Genomic DNA, 21,773 nt, shown 5'->3' with positions numbered 1-21,773 from the left:
AGGCCTGAGCCACCGGTTCCTGGCTTATCTTCATTTTTTATTTAGTAATTCATACATGTTTTATGATAGATTCATTTTCCCAAACAGTGTAGCAATTTCATGTAGCTATCATTTTTATTTGCTTTCAGTGGCATGTATATGGAAATTATATACATATATATACACATATATATACGTATATATATATATATATATACACACACACACACACACACACACACACACACATATACACAAGAAGTGCAGGCATCTTAACTACATAGGGCAGAGTCATCTTTTTTAAATACTTTCTAATGTGTATGAGCTGTGGTGTTTCATATGGAAAATGCAAGTGGAACTCTTCCCAGAGTGGGTAGATTCCTGAGATGTGGTCAAGGGCCCTCCAGGAACTCTAGGCTTTGAATTATATGTGTGTTTCCTTTGCTTTTGCTTCAAGTCTATGGTTTTCAGACTGTATACTGTTTGTGGAAAACAATAAATGAAATACGATAAAATCAGTACTACTCTGGTGGATGTAGAGAGTAATAAGAGTAATAGAGAATAATAGGAGGTAGCTCACTGGTCGAGTGCTTGCTTTGATATGCTTGAGGTCCTAGATTTAGTCCTCAGCACCCCTTTTCTGTCCACAGTCCATACACAAAGAGAACAGGAAGTAGAGATCTTACCTATCTATACTGGTAGCCCCATTAAGACACTAGCTGAGAGGGAGCATTGGGTTACAAGTCGGACAGTCTGGAAATGTTTGTTATGGGCAGATCTTTTAGACATATTGGATATTTAGTTTCTAAAACCTACCATTGCTGACTAACCTGAGTGCCTTTGGACCATGTCTCAGCAGACTTAGTTACTTGGAGAAAAGCTAAGTTCATTTATGCCACATTCTACATGGGGGTTGGTAATCTGAACTAGTATTTGATATGTTATATCTAGTGTTGTTGTCTTGTGGTCACGCTTCTTGAACTGCTGCTCATACATCAGGTTTGTACTTTTGCCTAACTTTCTTGTCATGGGTTCCGATGCACATTACATATTTAGAAAAGCGGAAGAAGATGCCACCCTGTGGCAGGCCTATTCCATCAACTCTGTCCTCAGGACAGCTCCTTCTGTGATGTAATGTAACATGTGCTTTTGCAACAGATTTGCTAGGTTCTCTGGTAGAGAATGACAAAAAGAATATTAATTAGACACCCCCCCCCCACATCCTCAGTGAAAAGAATGGGAAATGCTACTACTACTAATTAATTTGGTGAGGATACAACTGAGAGTTCACTAAGCTGATTTCAGAGACTTGGATGGTTTTGAAGTTAAGAATTAGCATCCTTTCTATTGCCTTATTAAAAGCACATGCCTTCATAATGTAAAACAATTGACTTAATGCTCTCCCATTTGTTGCTTTGTGACATGAAAGGAAATTTTTCCCCTGTAATCAGTATTCTACCTGCCTTGTCTTGCCTTCTCTTTCTTTTCTTCTCTCTTTCTCTCCCTTTCCTGTTTTGGCTACTGTTGCTATCTTTGTTATTAATGATGGGATTGTAAGACATTGTGTGTGATCTCTGTGGAAGTCTAGCAGCTAAGGATGAAACTCATACAGCTAGAATGTACTTGCTACACCTGTGACATATATAGAATCTTTGTTTTATAAATCAGGAAAATAATAATTTCTAAGACTTCCTGTGGCTCAGAGAATACTGTGTGTTGCAGTGGTTTCTTGGATTTTTCCTTCTATTAGAAGTGAATTCCAGTCTTTTCTATTGGGAAAGTAGCCTATTTGTAAGGCTCAGAGTAGTGGGGTAGTGGGGTTACCTTGGGATCTGAGGTTATCTTTTCCCTTTTGTGTTTTCCTTCACATCTTTTAACCATAGGAGGGTTTTTAGCAGGGAACCTTTAGTGAACAAAGGTGTGTTTATGGCATAACTGTATTGGTGTTTGTAGATTACAGGGACTGGACATATGTTTTCTTCCCTTCCTATTATTTCCTCTCCTCCTCTTCTCTCCCTATCTTCTCCTGTTTTCTTTTCCTTTTCTCCTCTCCCTTTCTTTTCTCTTATCTTTCCCTCTCTTCTCCTCCCCTTTTTTCTCTTTTCTTTATTGTCTCCCTCCTTTCTTCCCTGAATCCAGGGCCTCACACATACAAATCATGCAATCTGTCTCTAAGCTACACTCCCAACCTCTGGGTGCATCTTTAAAATAGTCATTACACCTAATATTAAGAGAATGTGGTTCTTGTCATCTTTTGATTTTCAGTGTGACACTTGATCTGGTATCACTCTTCATTTCTTTAGAGAAAATACGTAAAGTTCCCTATGGTGCATTTGCTTTTGTGCCCATTCTAGAATTCCTATTTACCAGCATGCACTTAATACAGAAGAAGACAGCTGTCTTCAGACTTTTGGTTTGGCTTTTGTCAGAGAAGTGGTTTTGTTTTTGGTCATCATACCAATTGGGGAAGATGTTTGGCACTTGCTTGAAATATGGAATACAAATCCTTAAGTAACAGGATGACAATATCTGCTTATGTAGAGGAATGTGCCACATGTACTGAACTGTAAGCTTCAGCTAACTATGTGGTGGCAGGTGCCACCTAGTTTTGCTGAAGAGCAGCATACTTTTTTTGTGTATTCTGGGTTTGGTTGATGATAAATTGAAAATGCAACTTCTCCTTGACAATGGACAATTTTCTAGTAGATTGCATTATCATATTTTAGTCTCAGTACTCATGTCTGATCACTAAAACCTTATACTTATTTCCTCTCTAGTTGATGGGAGGACTTTCCAAAAATACTTTGAGCTTTCTTGTGGACATTTCATCCCATTCTTTGTAAAAGAAAAAATATTTTCCAAACCCATATAAGCATTGCCTTACTAACTTAAATTTATGATGTAAATGAAGGAAAAATTCCTAGAATTTGGTTCAATAGATGTGATCTCGGAGCATGTCACCACAAGAGAATTTATGAGGATCAGAATTGTCTTCTCTTCTGCACTCGTCTTCTGTGCTCCGATGAAGGACAGATTTATAAGGGGAAGGGAAATTGGTTCTCATTAATATGCGCTACATAGTTATGCTACCTTAAAAGCAAATGATTCTGGCCTCACTGTTTCTAATGGTTAAAATCTTTCCCACAAATAATTGTCTTCATTTCCAACAACAACAACAACAAAAGAAAAACCCAAAAATTTTCCTGGTAGTGATCTTTGTTACTAAGTGTTCACTGATTGGAGACATTGATTCTCACTAAGTAGTCTTCAGTCTGATCATTGTAGATGTGTGCTTGTACTTAAGCCCCATTTTGGGGTCCTTGAGGCCTTTGGAATTAGTCTATTTTATTAAGTGCTCTGATGTTACAATTCAGCCTTAAAACTGGTGTAATTACGTAGCTAGCTGTTAGTCCCAATGAACGCAGATGCAATACTATCATATAGCTGCCTTCCTATCCCCCTGGCCCGTCTCTTTGGACAGAATGTTCAGAGAGCTTGTTGAAAAGCAGCCAGGAGTTCGGTCAGTCTCATGTTAGGCCAGTGGACTATCCAGCTGCTGTTGTGGATTGAAAGTGGGATTGGAGAATATTACAGATGAATGGTTTTTCCTGCCATGTGATAACAGGCAAAGGTTAGAGCTCTGTCAGGCTTTCCTCTACCTTCTGCTTCATAATAACTCTGTCAGGGATTTCTGTGAGGCCCCCGAATTCATGTAGTAGGCTGAAGTGGGGGTGACAGTGGGGCTTTTGGAAATCCTATTGCAAAAGCAAAACCTTGATAACTGTTGAATAGTCGGGTTGGGAAGGTGGCTCAATGTAGAGTGCTTGCCTTGCATGCATGAGGCCCTGGGTTCGATTCCTCAGCACCACATAAGCAGAAAAATCCAGAAGTGGCACTGTGGCTCAAGTGCTAGAACACTAACCTTGAGCCTTGAGCTGAGGGACAGTGCCTAGGCCAACCGACAAAAACAAAAACAAACAAAAAAACAAAAAAACCTGTTGAATAGTTTCCTGTAATGTGCTTTCCAAGAATTGCATAAGCACCTGGAACAGATGTAAATTTAAGAAACCATAAAAACAATTCTGGAAAATGACCACCAAAAACTAGCAAAAAGGATAACTCTCTCAATTGTGTTTTATGAGCATGTATGTTAGTTTAGTTCCATTTGGCAATATATCTATGCAAATAAAAATTTAAAATAATAGTGAGAATTCTTTAGTAGGTAGATAACCTTTGTAACCGAAGGGTGATTTTAATGTTTTCCTTTGCTTGTCTTTAATTACCAATTCTTTGTCTTAAATTTAGATGTAATTATGGAGAGAGACCCTTTTAAAAACAGTCAACTTGAATAAATATTTTCACAACCACACTCTGAAAGTTCAATTTTAAAAACAGGAATAAATAATTATAATGATTGCAAAAAATTGTCATTGTTGTGTTTTGAACAAACACATCTCTGGGCTACTTGGACTTTTAGAAAACAATCTTTGTTGGAAATGGAGGTATGGCTCAAGAGGACCAGAGTACAAGGCCCTGAGTTTAAGCCCCATTGCTGGCACTAAATAATAAGTAAATAGAAAATTTTAAAAAATATCTTTTGGGAGAAAGTGTTAGGCTGATGATTTAGACGCAAGATGATTAATTCCCAAACTCTGAAAGTACAGAAATGAGAATGAGAATAGGAAAGATTTCCTATCTTTTACATTACTAGTTACATTTTTTAATATTTTTTAATTCTTATTTTTATCCTTATTAATATGACACTAACATGCCTTGTAAAACTTTGAAATAAACCAGTGTATCTGAGGAAGATACTTGTTAATACTTCTTACTTGGTATGAAATACTGTCGCTGAGCCAGATGCTGGTGGCTCACGCCTGTAATCCTAGCTATTCAGGAGGCTGAAATCTGAGGATTGCGGTTCAAAGCCAGCCAGGACAGGAATGTCTGTGAGACTCTTATCTCCAGTGAAGCACCAGAAAACCAGAAGTGGTGCTGTGGCAGAAGTGGTAGAGTGCTAGCCTTGAGCTGAAGAGCTGAGGGACAGCATCCAGGCCCAGAGTTCAAGCTCCACGACCAACCAAAAGAAAAAAGAAAGAAAAACTGGTGCTGGCAAGGCATAAACATTAATTAGCAAAATTAATTTTTGTATTTGAGTCATACGGAATACCTCATGTAGTGTCAAAAAATGGAACTGAGAACCTATTTCTGTTCTCATGTCACATGGAATGCACCTTTTGTATTTCTGTACCTCTGGTTTCTCTTCTGTACAATGAGCTCAAGAACTTAATTGACTGCCTTCATCCCTTTTCAAGAACATTGAGGACAGATAACCTCGAAGTCTTTGGAGGACAAATGCTTCCTTGTGTATTTTTTGATACTAACTTAACTTGTAAGTATGTGCTATGTGTTGTATACAGTGGTGCAGTGTGACGTTGTGAGCTTTCTTATGAGAACAAAAGTTGTTTGCATGCCTTAATGTTACACTCCAGTTCATTATTAATGTGTTATGCTTTCTGATCTTGCCTCTCTGCTTTCTAGTACAGTCGGGATGGTTCCTCTGAACACCTATGCATTTTATACTCTCCCTAGATAGGAGGTGGGAGGTAGAGGAATTAATGTTTTCTGCCCATCTCTTAGAAATGTTCAGAGAAGTTGGAAACCTGGGGGAAGGAAATGTCCAGGTCCACAGTACACAGAACAGTTTAGGTCTCAGCTCAGGAATCATCACACAAAAAGTCCTCTATTTCTTCCTTTAGGCTTTCTTTCACAGGTTTATGTTGACTTGAATGTTGATTGCTAGTTAGAGTCAGGTAGAGCTTTTATTATTATTTTTTAATGTATAGGAAGTGCAGTATACCAAAAGAGTCAATAGTCTAGGATTTGAGAGAGCTAGAGTTTTGTCTGTGTACTACTGGTTGCTATAACTTAGCACTCAATCTTCTTGTTTTGGACCATTTCCCATGTCTCATGATTGAGGAAGGAAGCTGGGATAGGCAGATGTTAGGGAGTGAAGAGACTGCTCTTAAATTGAGTGGTAGCTCCCCTACAGTTCTCAAATAGCGATTGTGCATTTACAAAGCCATCTACAATTATAGCACAACTATATAAAAACTGCTGTCGCTCATTATAGTTTTCTTTATATTTGCATGTGGATGTTAAATCTTACTTGCCTACGACTTGTGCTGCATAACTTCTGACATTACCAGTGAATGCCATGCCATTTGAAGCATTCCTCAGTCTTACTTTGTTAAAATGTCTATAATCAGAATTCTTCCTGTGAAGTAGAAGCAAGATGATAACTTGTGTGGCTGGTTAGCATTTGTAAAGTCTGATAACTTTCTGCTACTGTAGAAGTTTTGTTCACAGGGTTTTAAAACTGTTTTATGTTTTTGTGACCTCTGTTGTCATTCTTTTCCAGAGAATACGGTCAACGGTGGATGAAAAGGAGCAAAAACAACTTCTTATGGATTTGGATGTAGTAATGCGGAGTAGTGATTGCCCCTACATTGTTCAGTTTTATGGTGCACTCTTCAGAGAGGTAGGAACAAATGGGTTGGGTTTTAGCTGATGAACGGGTATGTGATTGGGACAAGTTAGAGATGGCAACATTAGATTCTAATCTTTAGCCAAGTGTCACGGGTTAGCCACAAGCGTTGAGGTATGAAGCCATGTTAATCTATGCATTAACCCTACTGCTTCTTACCTAAGGACTGAGGGTCATTTATACCTATAATACATACATCTGTATTTATAGCTTTTCTTTTTCTCTCTCCTTCCTTCCTTCCTTCCTTCCTTCCTTCCTTCCTTCCTTCCTTCCTTCCTTCCTTCCTTCCTTCCTTCTCTCCCTCCCTCCCTCCTTTTTCTTTCTTGCTTTCTTTCTCTCTCTCTCTCTCTCTCTCTCTCTCTCTCTCTCTCTCTTGCTTTCTTCTTTTTCTTTCTTTTTTTTTTTTTTTTTTTGTGTTGGTCCTGGAGCTTGAACTTAGGGCCTGGGCACTGTCCCTGAGCTTTAGTACTCAAAACAGATGCTCTATTGCTTGAGCCACAGTTCCACATCTGGCTTTTTTATGCTTAATTGGATATAAGGGTCTCATGGACTTTCCTTCCCTGGGCTGACTTCACACCATGATCCTCAGATCTCAGCCTCCTGAGTCACTAGGATTACACACGTGAACCACTGGAACCCAGTGTATTTATAGTTTTTAATTTCTGAATTACACGATTACTCTTTATTTGCATATATTTTCTGTTAACCTGGCAAATCTAAATAGTATTCTAATGTAGGTCTAGATACTATTCCTTTTGGCTTTGTGCTTTCCTGCTTTGGGCTATATACCCTTTGGGTTCTCAAGTATACCTGCATTTAATGTTAACATTTATTCTCCTCTACCCACAATCCTCAATTATACCTATCAAACTCCAGACATGAAAGCTAATAATTCAATGGAAATTATTTTTTTTTAATTCTCTTACCTAGATTTTTCTGTGGAACTGTTCTTTTCTCTTCATTTCATGATCTCGTTTCTTCTTTGAGCTTCTGTGTTGGAAAACCTTGAAGTGAGGTAGGACCAGGAGTCTGATCAGTCTACCACAGATTAGCTATGAGTGAAATGCTTCATGGTAGGCTGGATTGCCATTAAAAATGGTGAAGGACTTGAGTTTAGTATTTCATACACTCTAAAAAATAACCGTTCTCATCTCTACATGGTAAGATGTTCTGATTGTTGTTAACTTGATGGAAGAAAAACTTTCCTGCTCCTCTTCTTTTGAAGGTAGGGGCAGTGAAGGTGTTGGATAAGCAGGTATGACATTTTTATTTCTCTGCTCTTTATCAACTGTAGTAACAGTGAAATGTTACTTTACCATAGATTCATTTCTTGGTTAGATACTAATTCTATTCTGTACCTCATAAGCTAACCTATCTCCCTCCCTCCCTCCCTCCCTCCCTCCCTCCCTCCCTCCCTCCCTCCCTCCCTCCCTTCCTTCCTTCCTTCCTTCCTCCCTCCCTCCCTCCCTCCCTCCCTCCCTCCCTCCCTTCCTTCCTTCCTTCCTTCCTTTGACACTTCCAATTTCCTGTGGTTAATTGAAATAAGAGTCTCATGGACTTTCCTGCTCAGGCTGGCTTTGAACCACAATCCTCATATCCCAGCCTCCTGAGTAGATAGAATTACAGGCATGAGCTACCAGCGCCTGGCTTCATGAGCTTTCTTTCTACCTTTGGTACTCTTTAGTCACTTTCATATTAATTTCTATGACCAAGTATATTGAATTTATTATTATTAGTTCACATCTATGTTACATAACACATTTTTAGGTACATGACAGTATATTGGACCTAAGTATTATCTAATGCCACACTATTTGTAAAATCATGAATCTGGAACTTTGTTCAGGTTGCAGAAAAATTTGATCTCCTCTTTCCTGCATCCCCAACCTGTGAACTATTCTTTACAAACATTAAATCACTTGGTCACTCACTTTGTCTCTTAAGCAGAATAATTAATTAGGGACTGAACTTGATGTTTTCTCCTAAATGAATTTCATAGCCAACCTTCCCAGACTGCATTCCCTGTCACTGCACATAGCCACTGGTTCTGTCTTCCTCTCAAGCAAACCTGATTGTGCTGGAATTTGCGCTTCATTTCCCCCAATTCACTTAAGCAGCACTTAACTATACATATGTATATATCCCTGGACTGGAGGGTGTAAGCTTCTGGTTATATGAAAGGGAGTAAGTAATATCTATGGTTGATGAGGTATTTGATACAAAGTACCAATGTTTAGATTAGTGTTTAAATAGTATCTTTCTATTTTCTATGGACATTTGAGAAAAATGTTTTCTGTCTCAAGAAGATTGAAGGGAGTTGAAACACACAGCCCAAAGCACCTAGATATAAGTACTTTATAGTTTTTTTTTAATTGATTATTTTTATAGCAGTCTCAGGATTGGGTAGCATTAACTCTGTTTTCCAAAGAGGAAAATGAAATCTGGAGATACACACACACACACACACACACACGCACACGCACACGCACACGCACACGCACACGCACACGCACACGCACACACACACACACTATTGAAATCAGAGCCTCAAGCACTCTACCACTTGAACCGTGCCCCTAGTCCAAAATTTAGATTATAAATCTAACAAAAGTTAGACATAATAACTGATAGAAACAACTAAAAAAAAAAGACAAAAATCTCACCCTTTCTTCCACTTATCAGAAATGTTGCATAGATGAAGAACTTTTAGCTTTCCATAAAAATTAATCTTTTAAATATTTTAATTTTTCAGAAGACCAAATAAAGGCTTAGGAACTACATAGTCAAGGTGTATAAAGTCACAAAATGTATAAGTAGGTAAAACATGTTCATAAAAATCTTAGGAAAAATTACAGATAATTTCAAAGTAAAAAAATAAAATGAAGTTTTAGAAGAGCAGAAAGTTTGTGTTAAATTACAAGGCATTAAACAGATTTTGAAAGGGCTTAGAGAAACATTTTTCTTTTCAGTTTGATAACTTAAAAGAAAAAGCATCTGGGTTTTTGTTTTGTTTTGTTTTGTTGAGAGAGGATCTTACTATCTAGCCCAAGTTAAACTGTTGATTCTCCTGTGTCAGCCTGCAAAGTGCTAGGATTACAGGTATCCACCACCATCCCCTGCAAAAAACATCAATTTTTTTCCTTTTTGCTTATGTGGTGCTGAGGAATCGAACCCAGGGCCTCATGCATGCAAGGCAAGCGCTCTCCACCTTCCCAGCCCCAAAACATCGTTTTTTGATGATGCTCAGTTCCAACAATAGATGAAATTCTGGATTTATGAAAGAATTAATAAGCCTGATGGGACACCCAAGAGGTGGTATCTTTCATTCCTGTCACTGTGTGAACCTCTTATTATTAATTTCACAGAATTCATACCACTTAAGACTTGAGCTCGTGCTATGTTTCAGTCACCTGTCGGGAGCTTTCAGATCTTCATAAGGTTGCCATTAATCTTGCTTTTGGATAGTACTGAGCCTCCAAAAGCTCTGAAACTTCATTTGGAACTGAGTTATTCTTAATACCACGCTTGGTCACTTGCATGTTCCATCATCTTTAATTAGAATGACACTGGACTCAAGAAGTTTAGATTTAGAGGATGGCCAATGGCACAGGTTTCTGAAAGACATTTTCAGACTTTGTGGGTAGGGAGGGAAAAAAAGGAGCTTGATAGTATTGAATAATGGAAGTAACTTCGAGCTTCCAGTTTACAAAAAAGTCTTCTACCTACTATTTATTTTGTCATGACAGGGACCTAGTACCACTTGAGTGCCTAGAGTTTCAGACTGTAGTAGTGTGTAAACCTTCATTGTAATCATGTTCTATATTCTTTTTGATGCTGAAGGCTGAACCCAAGGGCCTGAACTGTCACTTCACTGAGCTATACCCATTGTCTATTTCAAATATCTTTTGAAGTTGGGAAATAAATTCTAGGGCAAAAGTGCTGTTTTGAGTAACATGGATATAGAACATGGTGATATTAGCTGAGTTTAGTTTATTTTTCATACCCCTCCCTTTGCCTGTCCCTTTCTTTGTCAATATACCTAATAGATGTAAAAATGACTACAGTACACTGTACACATTGAAAATGTACGGTTTGATGTTTGTGCAAATGTAGACATCTGTGGAATTATCACCAAAAATTAAGATCATCAATATACTCCCTACTAACAGTTTCTTTCTTCTGTAACAAAGGCCAGTGGTCCAGACATCATCCATAGAGTCCTCCATCCTTTCCCCAATATTTGCTTTGTTATACCTCTTCTGTGTCATAGCCTTCATTGATTCCTTAAATTAATTTGGAGAGAATCTGATGTCTTTATGATCTTGACTCTTCTTATTTGTATGTCTGGCCTACCTCCCCATTTGGTTAGGTTTATTAGATCCTTCACTTTACATTTTCCATAAAGGCTTTTGTCTATTTTGCTAGTTTTATTTCTGTGTGTCTGTCACTTTCATTTCTGTTATGAATGGTGTACTTTTAAACATTTTGTTTTTTATTTTCCAACTGGTTATTGTTATCTAACTATGTTACTGGGTTTATGGGGATATTACCTGTAGGAATCTTACCTTAGTAGCTGAGCATTTCATCACCTTCTTTTGAGTAGTCCAACCATATTTCATCTTCTACCTTTCCTTTTTAGTAATGCTGAATTCTAGGCTTGAGGCTGTCCCATGTTTGGTTTGAATGTGGAATTAGTTGCTGCTACTACTTCTGGCAAGTCAGGACCATTCCTTTCTTGTCTTTCCTGTTTTCTTTAAATGAAGCTCATGTGTTGTTTTCTATTTTTAGTTATGACCAAAAGAAACTGTCAAAGAGATTAGAAGTACCTTAGAAGCTACAAGGTCCTCCACCTCTGGAGCCATCTGTTTCTTTCTACCTCTCCCTTTCAACCAGGATAATTCTTACCTATATTCCTCCTGCTCCTATGTCTTTCTCCTTTGTTTGCTTACTGTGTAGCCAATGTTTAACACCTGCCATATTAACCCACTAGATTTTGGTCACAGAATCTGATGAGGATGGTGGGGCATTCTCAGTTCATAGACAGGAAATGAAGAAGCCTAGCCAACAGAAATAGATAGTAGGAGAGGCAAGATGCTAAGTCAGGCCTTTCAGATTCATAACATAAGAGATCTTTACCACTCTAGGGGTTATGTTCCTTCCTATTTTTGCTTTCAGTGTGCTGTATTTCTCTAATGAGGCATGGCAGTTGAGATTTTAATATAAATAAATAAATTCAAGTTTCTGTTTTGGGTGGAGAGTTTTAATTTTTTTGTGAGAGTCATTCTCCAAAGCAGTCACAAGAAGCAAATTTAGAGAAGGATGACTTACAGAAAATATTAGTAAACGCTTACTTTGTCAAGCTCACTGTGTTATACAAGCTTTTTTTCCCCCCTGGTCCCGAGGCTTGAACTCAGGGCCTGAGCATTGTCCCTGAGCCTCTTTGTGCTTGAGCCACAGCACCACTTCCAGTTTTCTGGTGGTTAATTATGTGCTTGAGCCACAGCACCACTTCCAGTTTTCTGGTGGTTAATTATGTGCTTGAGCCACAGCACCACTTCCAGTTTTCTGGTGGTTAATTATCGATAAGAGTCTCTCAGACATTCCTGCCCGGGCTGGCTTTGAACCATGATCCTCAGATCTCAACTTCCTGAGTAGCATGAGCCACCAGTGCCTGGCTCACATAAGCTTTCTTCTACAAACATAGACTCTGTAGCCACTTAGTTATTTTCCAACTGGTTATTGTTATCTAACTATGTTACTGGGTTTATGTGTACATGAGTGTTCTTGCCCCCAGTGGATTATGACAACTTGTGCTCTGCCTATACACACTGCTTTGTAAGTGTTGGCCGAAGAAAGGCTTAAGAAAACTTCATTCTGTCAATCACTTTAAAGTCATTTTACCCCATGAGCCATTCATCTCACACAGTCATCTAGACTTGAGGGATAGAAAGTTGGTGAGTAGAAAATCTTCAAAAATATAGCTAGTATCATAATTTAGTAACATAAAAATTGTGTGAGATCATTTTCGTTTTCTTCCTAAGAGTATTTTTATTTTCGGAAGGTGTGTCATAGTTCATCTGGGTGCACACAGACTCTCACAAGGTTATCATTGTATTTGAGCATGTTCTTCATTTCTGCCTGCCTATCATGAATACTGACTGGGAACAACATAGTTTTTCAAGTTTACTTTTATTTTTATTTTTCAAATTTTTCTGTTGTTATCTTTAAGTAGTTGTACAAAGGGATTTCAATTCAACATGTCCATTTATAAGTACAATGCATCTTGATCCTTGTCACTGCTTTAATCATTCTCCATCTCTCCCAACTCCTCTCATCCCAAGTTACGTGGGTCCATTTTCATGTATGTACTTTGAATATTATGGCTATTTTCACCCACTCATCCTCTCTCTCTTTGTCTTGGGGAGAGGGGGTCCCTCCCCGGAATACCCTTCTCCCTCCATTCTGCCAATATGTTTCAGTTTCTTGGTATTTTTGTTAAACTATAAGCTAGTTGCAACCCTCTCCTGTGAATACCATATATTAGACAGTAGATGTATGTTTATATGCAAATGACCCTGTGTATGTTTTCATATGTTGATAATTTAGAGCTAACTTCCACATATGAGGGAAAACACACTCCTTTGACTCTCTGAGCCTGACTTCACTTAGAGTAACATTTTCCCAGCTTCATCTATTTTCCCACAAAGGACCTTTTATTCTTCCTAACGGATGAATATTATATATCTGTAATATGTATATACGCACAATAATCATATTTTCTTAATGCATTCATCTGTTGTAGGACACCTAAGAAGTTTACTTTTAGATAGTCACTTGAGTATGAACTGGTCTTTTGTGCCATGATTCAGTGTGACTCCTAGTTTTGCTTCTCTCTCTCTTTTCTTTTTGTAATCTCTGGACTAATGCAGGCCCAGTTCTAGTAGTAGGATGGCCCCATCTACCAATAGCCCCTCACTTCTAGCTGTGTTCTTCAGGGGATGCATTCTGAGGTGTTTAGTGGAGGCCTACCCTCAGATATTTCCAAACCCTGTGTAGACTTTTTATCTTCCTCTACACAAACACACCTGGGAGAAAATTTAGCTTATAAATCTGGCACAGAAAGCCATTATGCCTAACAAATAATAATAAAATGACAACGTTCATCACCTACGGGGCTGCTTGAGCATGAGCTGCCCAGTTCTGCACCAGTAGCTGTGGCAGATGGGGATGGCCGCAGATGGGAGTACGTGGCACAGACTCGTGGCATAAGGTCCAGTTAGTTACATTCTTTTCAGAGGGGGCAGGACAATGGGAGGTGCATCACCTTGCTCACAACCTTGCACATTTAAAAGCTCAGAAGTCAGTTAATTCTGTTTTGTTTGTTTTTTTTTCACTTAGTATTATCACATTAGAGTTGGCTTAGGGGGGCTCTACAGTATTTATCTTGTTTCTTTGCACAGTTGCTTTCTTACTGATGTAAAACAATCGGTAATTCTGCAGGATGTGTTTGAATGAGTCAGTTTAATGACAGCCATCATTCCTTTACTGAGCACCTGACCTGGGGGTGGGCGAGAGGGGGTGGTAAAGTTCAAGGTCAACCTGTGACCTACTCAGAAGATAAGTAAGTTACAGGCCAGGTAAAGCGGTAAGGGCAGCACAGGAGAGGTAGGGTTAAGGAACACTAGGTGACATGACTTGTATCTCATGTCATTTGGCGTAGACCTCAGTGAGAAGGTGGCATATGAGCATCCTTGCTTTATATATGTTTTTTCTTTCTTGCTAATTTGAGAAGTTTCATTTGTCTCTCAAGAGTACTGTCTGCCATCTCCTTTTCTTTTGCAGTAAGATTGGTTTCCCACACTTTTCTTAATTTTGTGTTCAGTGATGGCAAAATTATGATACACAAGTTTTTTTTAATTGTGAAAATGCTATACAGAGGGGTTACAATTACATGGGCAAGATAATGAGTACATTTCTTATCAAGCATTGTAGCCTCCTCCTTTGTTTAGCCTTCCCATCCCTTCCCAGCCTCCCCCCAAATCCTCCCTGTCCCCCCCCCCCCCCGCACCAAAGTTGTAAAGTTCGTTTTGGACATAACAACTTGTACATCTCATTGTTGCAATGGGTCCACCTGTATCCCTATTTAAACAATTTGTTTTTCCCCTTCCTCTCCACAAATTATACCAACATCAAATACAGTGAAAGCAGGGGTTATACTGTGGGGGAGGGACATACAAAGCAACAAAGAAATCATCTTATAAATGGATACACAGGTTTTTATGTAGTACTATTTATACAATTAAGTGACCAAATTTGGCCTTTTTTTCCCCCCTCAAGTTAAGAAACTTCAACTCAGGGCATTCTTGCACATGCCCTGTCCCTCGAGCCACACCCCAGCTCTTCTTGCTTTAGTTATTTTTCAGATAAGCTTTCACAACTTTTGCCCAGAACCAGCTTTGGATCACAGTCCTCCCACTTAACACATTTCTACACAGCTGGAGTTGTGGGCATGCATCACCATACTGGCTTTGTATGTTGAGATGAGATCTCACCAACTTTTTCTGAAGATGGATTCAAACCATGCTCCTCTTGATCTTAGCCTTCTGAGTAAAATGTGTGCCACCACACCTGGCTGAAATTAGCTGTAGCCACTCATTTTATATTTAAACCTTAGTAGAATGTTTTTCCTAGGGCTTTAATAAGGAATTACAAATTATCACCAATTCAAGCTTCAGTATGAAAAAGAGCATAACTTTTTTCCTAATTACATTTCTATTTCAGGTGAGGGCAAGGAGGTACTTCATCTTGACACGTAAAAATAACAAATGTTTGTTGTTTTGTAGGGCGACTGTTGGATCTGTATGGAACTCATGTCTACCTCGTTTGATAAGTTTTACAAATATGTATATAGTGTATTAGATGATGTTATTCCAGAAGAAATTTTAGGCAAAATCACTTTAGCAGTAAGTATCTGGTTTTCAAATTCTTCCTTGTATGTATACCCATATAAAAGAGTTGCTAGTGTCTTCAGTGCAGATATCTGATGGTGCTTCCTAGCCTTAGCTTCCTAGCCTAGCTTCCTGAACACATCATAAGAACACTTTTCATATATACATATACATATATATACATATATATGTGTATGTATATGTGTATGTACATGTAAATGTATATATATATTCTGGGCAAATAATTCAATGTTGTTTTCACTCAACTCTCCAGGAACCACAGCAGATCAAGCTTAAATAAAACTAGAAAAAGCTACTTTTTGTTCATTTTCCCTGTTGCCCTAAACCTGTTTCTAAATGCAATATATTACTATAGGTGGCCCTAAGTTAATCCGAATTGTAGAGATCTAAAGCTTCTTCACTGAAAGGCTGAGCAAGTGCACTGGCTCTGCAGGAGCAATTTGGAAGTGTGGGGACCCCATGAGGGTGGGGGATTGTCAGGAGCTGAGATTGGTCAGAAGTTTTGGTCATTGCTATTGCAAGCAGAACCCATTCATTGGCGTTCTTGTACTATTTTATTCTTGAACAAGGTTGAGGTACAAAATATGCAGTGCAAAGTTTGAGTGGCCTACTGAATGAATGATGCATTGTTGCTTTTTTAATCTGTCCGAGAGCACTTTTTTTTCCTTTTTATTATTTACTTATTATTTTACTTTTAACATTTATTTTTATTACTATCTTGAAATAGTTGTACAAAGGGATTTCTATTAAAAAGCATAGGAAGTACCATTTGTGCTGTTGTATATGATAAACTGTTATGCTATTTCATTAAAAAAAAATCCTTGTGCAGAGAATGTGGCTTAGTAGTGTTGCCTAGCATGCATAGTTCAATTCTTGGATTCAATTCCTTGGTACTACATCACCATAGAATTAATGAAAAATAACCATTAAATTATTGTTAAAAATCCTTTACCTCATCTCTCTTTGTTCCTCCTAGACTGTGAAAGCACTAAACCACTTAAAAGAAAACTTGAAAATTATTCACAGAGGTATGTATAGATTGCTGATTTTTCCTTCCTTCCTTCCTTCCTTCCTTCCTTCCTTCCTTCCTTCCTTCCTTCCTTCCTTCCTTCCTTCCTTCCTTCCTTCCTTCCTTCCTTCCTTCCTCTTGTCTTTTCTTTTGTTTTTCTTTTCTTTCTTTTTTTTTTGTGCAGGTCCTGGAGTTTGATCAGGGCCTGGTGCTATCTTTGAGCTTTTGTGCTCAGGCTAGCATTCTACCATTTGAGGCACAGTTCCACTTCTAGCTTTTTTGGTACTTACTTGGAGAGTGTCAGACTTTTCTGCATAAGCTGGCTCTGAATCCTGATTCTCAGATCTCAGCCTCTTTAGTATCTAGGATTACAAGAATGAACCACTGATGCCCAGCCTGGATTGCTTTTTTACAGAAGAGGAATTAACATCTTTTCCCTTTGATTGTTTTGGAAGTGTCATATGCCTATCTGAACTTTTCACTATATAAACTTATCTGAAATATTTGTATTTTTAGTAAAAAATATTCTGTGTGCTCTAAAAAGCTTTAGTTGAGCCTCTACATTAGGCTTCTATAAATTTTATTCTTTTAGTATAATAGTATTTAACTATTTGTATATTGGACTTAGGAATTTCATTTTGCTGTAAACTATTCCTATTAGTTAAAAAATAATTGCTATCCATAATGGTACCTATTATTTTGTACAATTAGTATATAGTAGTAAAAATAAATAATGGAAAGGAAACAAATTAAATGGCTATGGGATCCTCATTTCCTTGATAGGTAATTGATGTTTCTGTACATACAAGCAAGGCATCAAGGTGGCCATGTGGACATTCAGAGACTAGTTGAAGGAAAAGTGTACTACCTTTGCATTCTTTTTCCTTCCTTCCTTCCTTCCTTCCTTCCTTCCTTCCTTCCTTCCTTCCTTCCTTCCTTCCTTCCTTCCTTCCTTCCTTCCTTCCTTCCTTCCTTCCTGTCTTCCTGTATTCCTTCCTATATTCTTTTCTGTCTTCCTGCTTTCTGTCTTCCTGCCTTTGCAGGCGATTGAGCCCAGGACTCTGTGCATGTTGCACAAATGCTCATTATTGAGCTACATCCCCAGACTTTACACTAAAGAATTTTTTTTTATTTTTTAAAAATATTTTTATTGGGCTGGGAAAGTAATTCAGTGCTTGCCTCACATGCATGAGGCCCTGGGTTCGATTTCTCCAGAAGTGACATGATGGTTCAAGTGGTAGAGTGCTAGCCTTGAGCAAAAAAGCAGCTCAGGGATAGTGCCCAGGCCCTGAGTTCAAGTCCTGGCAAGTGTGTGTGTGTGTGTGTGTGTGTGTGTGTGTGTGTGTGTGTGTGTGTACACGATAAAGGTGATGTACAAAGGGATTAAAGCTTCGTAAGTGAAGTATACACTGAAGCATTTTAAAGCCAAGATACTGCCCCAACCAGTATTTCTTCTTCACTTAAGAGAGTGTTTTGCATGATGTATTTATAATTGAATACCTAATGGTATCTCTCTCTTGCAGATATCAAACCTTCAAATATTCTTCTAGACAGAAGTGGAAATATCAAGCTCTGTGACTTTGGCATCAGTGGACAGCTTGTGGACTCCATTGCCAAGACAAGAGATGCTGGGTGTAGGCCATACATGGCAGTAAGTGTGGAGTCCAAGGCTTCTCGCTGGATAGCCAGTGCACAGAAGCTCTGTGCCTTTTAATGTTGACTGTAAGGAACCTGCCATTGCTTGTGGAGCTTTACCATGCAGGCAGATGTTCTTTTCCCCTAAACCCAAGCTCAGGTTCTAGCTTCTCCCTGAACCTTTGCTTAATTACTTCAGTGAGCTCTGGTAGTCATTGTCTTACCCCAGCTTTCTCTCATGGTATTTAGCATTTATGGTCTTTACTGTTTTTTGTTGTTGTTTGTTTTTTCCCCCCACCTTTTTCTTTATATTCAGTTTAGTTTGTCACCAACATGGTATGCTTTCTGAAAGCTTGTGTTTCTTACCCTCCTGAACTTGCTTATTGTCATGGGTAATCAGTGCATGCTGAGAATGTGTCCTGGGCTGCTAACAAACACTATTTCCAGTTACTGAAGAATAGGAAGACTTGGGTTCCTAGCAGAGCACATACACCTCATGTGTAGCTGTGACTGAGTACTGTCAGTTCCGGCTTTAGGAATGGTAGAGAAACATGCAGACGAATTTAAGGCTGGAGCTCTCTAGGCATTTTGCAATCTGGAGCCTCATTACCCACAGAGAGACGAACAGTGTCCTCTCAGAGCTGTCATGTTCCCCTGTCCCGTGTGTCTGCCCTTCTTCCCACAGCCTGCACTCTAATGTGTATTTGAATTGGAGTTTGGTGTCAAGATTTTAAAATATTTCCTTAAGGTGTTAGTGTCCTCCTTTAGTGTCTCTGTGGTTCTTTGGAGACCAGGACCCATCTTTAAATGGTGACAGGTAAGGTTCTGATATTTTTGTGTTTGTGCCTGTGGCAGTCCTGGGGGATAGACTTTAGTGCTTTTCCAGATTCATAATTATTTAAGAAGTTGAACAAATGTTAGTTCACACATGATTTGTTTTTTTTTGTTGTTGTTTTTGTTTTTTTTGGGGGGGTCCGGTCGTGGAGCCTGAACTCTGGGCCTGGGCGCTGTCCCTCAGCTCTTCAGCTCAAGGCTAGTGCTCTACCACTTGAGCCATAGTGCCATTTCTGGCTTTTTTCTTTTTGCTTATGTGGTGCTGGGGAATTGAACCCAGGGCCTCAGGCATGCAAGGCAAGCACTCTACCACTGAGCCACCTTCCCAGCCCATCACACATGATTTGAAAGTAAGTCTTTTACCAACATTCCTTTTGCTTCTGTTTACCTCTCAATGAGTAAATCTCATGAAAACCTGCATCACAGAAGTTCTCTGGTCATGTGTAGATGTTCACTTTGTGTTTGAACAACATTGCACTGAAAAGTTTCAGTATTGGCAGGTTTTTGTTCTTTTGTTTTGTTTGTTTTTTTTGCCAGTCCTGGGGCTTGGACTCAATGTCCCTGACTAGCATTCTGCCACTCGAGCCACAGTGCCACTTCTGGCTTTTTATGTGTGTGTGGTACTGAGGAGTATGAATCCGGGGCTTCATGCATGCTAGGCAAGCACTCTACCACTAAGCCACATTCCCAGCCCAGTATTTTAAAATTCTTGCATTTCAGTTTTGTTAGACAAAGGAAAAGTGTGTGTGTGTGTGTGTGTGTGTGTGTGTGTGTGTGTGTGTGTGTGTGTGTGTGTGTGATATGTGTTTCAAGATTTTAAAAAGATATTTAAGTTCTGGGCTTTGTGATTATTCACTGGCTATGCAGATTCTTCAGACATATTTCTCATCATAATTTGGGATAAATAGCCCAACAGCTATGAAACTGAGTGCTAGGATTGCAGGAATAAAACACCACATTTGGCTTGAAATTATTTCCTTCCTTCCTTCCTTCCTTCCTTCCTTCCTTCCTTCCTTCCTTCCTTCCTTCCTTCCTTCCTTCCTTCCTCCCTCCCTCCCTCCCTCCCTCCCTCCCTCCCTCCCTCCCTTCCTCCCTTCCTCGCTCTCTCCCTCCCTTCCTTCCTTCCTTCTTCCTTCCTCCCTCCTTTCTTTTCCTCTCTCCTTCCTTCCCCTCCCCTCCCCTCTCCTCTTCTCCCCTTTCCTGTCCTTTCCTGTCCTGTCCTTTCCTTTTTTGTTGGTTGTGGGGCTTGAACTCAGGGCTTGAACGTTGTCCTTAAGCTCTTTTGCTTAAAGCTAGCACTTTACCACTTTGAGCCACAGTGCCACTTCTGATTTTCTGGTAGTTAATTGGAGTTAAAAATCTCATGGACTTTCTTAACTGGGCTGGTTAAGATCCTTAGATCTCAGTCTCCTGAGTAGGATTACAGGAGTGAGCCACCAGTGCCCTGGCATGAATTATTTCTTTGTAAAAGTGAGACAACTACCCCTCATAATCTGGTCTGACAGTTTTCTTCTAAGTTGGATTTTCTCTTCCATTTTGAAGTAAATTTAAATTTATTGCTAGATGAAGCATATAGCAATAGTCAGGTAGAGATTCTAAGTTTGATGTAGTCCTCTCCATAGGCTGCTTTAAATTTAAATTTATTGCTAGATGAAGCATATAGCAATAGTCAGGTAGAGATTCTAAGTTTGATGTAGTCCTCTCCATAGGCTGCTTTAAATTTAAATTTATTGCTAGATGAAGCATATAGCAATAGTCAGGTAGAGATTCTAAGTTTGATGTAGTCCTCTCCATAGGCTGCATATAAATTTATATCCCCAAATGGTATCATGTGCTATTGTTTGTGTATAGTAACTGGATAATTTATCCTTAGTCCCTCATACCTTTCCTTAATAAAGTAATTATTTTGTATTTCTATTTTTGTAATAATTGCATGTGTTTGAAGAGTTGTACATTGATAGTTTTATAGATGTTTTTATTAAAAAATATTAAAATCAAGAAAGAATACACACATACTTCATTTCATTGTGCTTTGTTTCCTTGCATTTTGCACATATTTTGCATTTTACAGACTAAAAGTCAGTGGCAACCCTATATGGAGCAAGTCTTTGGTAACATCTTTCCAATTTGTGCTTACTTTGTCTCACATTTTGACTATATTTCACACTTCTTCATTATTAGTGTATCTGTGTGATCAATGACCAGTGATGTTTGAAATTACCATTGTCATCACTTTTAGGTACCATGAACCATGCACATGTAAGACAACAAAGTTAATGTGATGGTAGCCCAATTAACCAGATGCCCCTGAGTCCAAGCCTCCCTTTTTGAAGGGACATGACAGTATTGAGATTAGGTCCATTAAGGTACTCTACATGGTCTCTATTTAAGTGAACAGAAGAGTCTTGGGTTTCTCTATCTTTACATCAAAGCTAGAAATAACTTACTGAGGAAGAAAAGCATGCAGGAAGACATAGGCAGGAAGCTAAGCCTCTTGACACCAGTCAAGTTGTAAGAGTAAAGGAGAAGTTATCCAAGGAAATTGAAAGTGCTGCTCCAGTGAACACATGGAAGAATAAGAAAGTGAAGGAGTCTGATTACCAATACAGAAAGTTTTAATGGTTTGGATGGAAGATTAGACCAACCAAAACATTCCAAAGCCTCTCAAAAGCAAGGCCTGAACTTTTGTCCATTCTGGAAAAGCTTCTACAAAACAGTTTGAAGCTAGCTGTGGTTGGCTCACAAGGTGTAAGGAAAAGCAATTTCCTATAGCAGATAATGTAGGCCCAATACCAGTGAC

General features: G+C 38.8%; 1 protein-coding gene across 3 annotated transcripts in view; it reads left to right on the top strand.

Annotated features, from left to right (window-relative positions):
• The window catches only part of Map2k4 (mitogen-activated protein kinase kinase 4), a 101,409-nt gene that overhangs the window by 64,583 nt on the left and 15,053 nt on the right, over nt 1–21,773 (top strand). For all 3 annotated transcript variants that reach the window (XM_070026936.1, XM_070026937.1, XM_070026938.1), the window contains 4 exons: nt 6,401–6,520; nt 15,370–15,489; nt 16,472–16,523; nt 18,028–18,155. In XM_070026936.1, coding sequence (XP_069883037.1) covers nt 6,401–6,520; nt 15,370–15,489; nt 16,472–16,523; nt 18,028–18,155 — 420 coding nt within the window. The remainder of the gene's footprint in view (nt 1–6,400; nt 6,521–15,369; nt 15,490–16,471; nt 16,524–18,027; nt 18,156–21,773) is intronic.

The sequence above is a fragment of the Dipodomys merriami genome, unplaced genomic scaffold (genome assembly GCF_024711535.1).
Source record: "Dipodomys merriami isolate MVZ:Mamm:240054 unplaced genomic scaffold, mDipMer1.0.p SCAF_19, whole genome shotgun sequence".
NCBI lineage: Eukaryota > Metazoa > Chordata > Mammalia > Rodentia > Heteromyidae > Dipodomys > Dipodomys merriami.
Note: the sequence above shows the minus strand (reverse complement) of the source record. Positions and strands in the feature narration are given on the sequence as shown.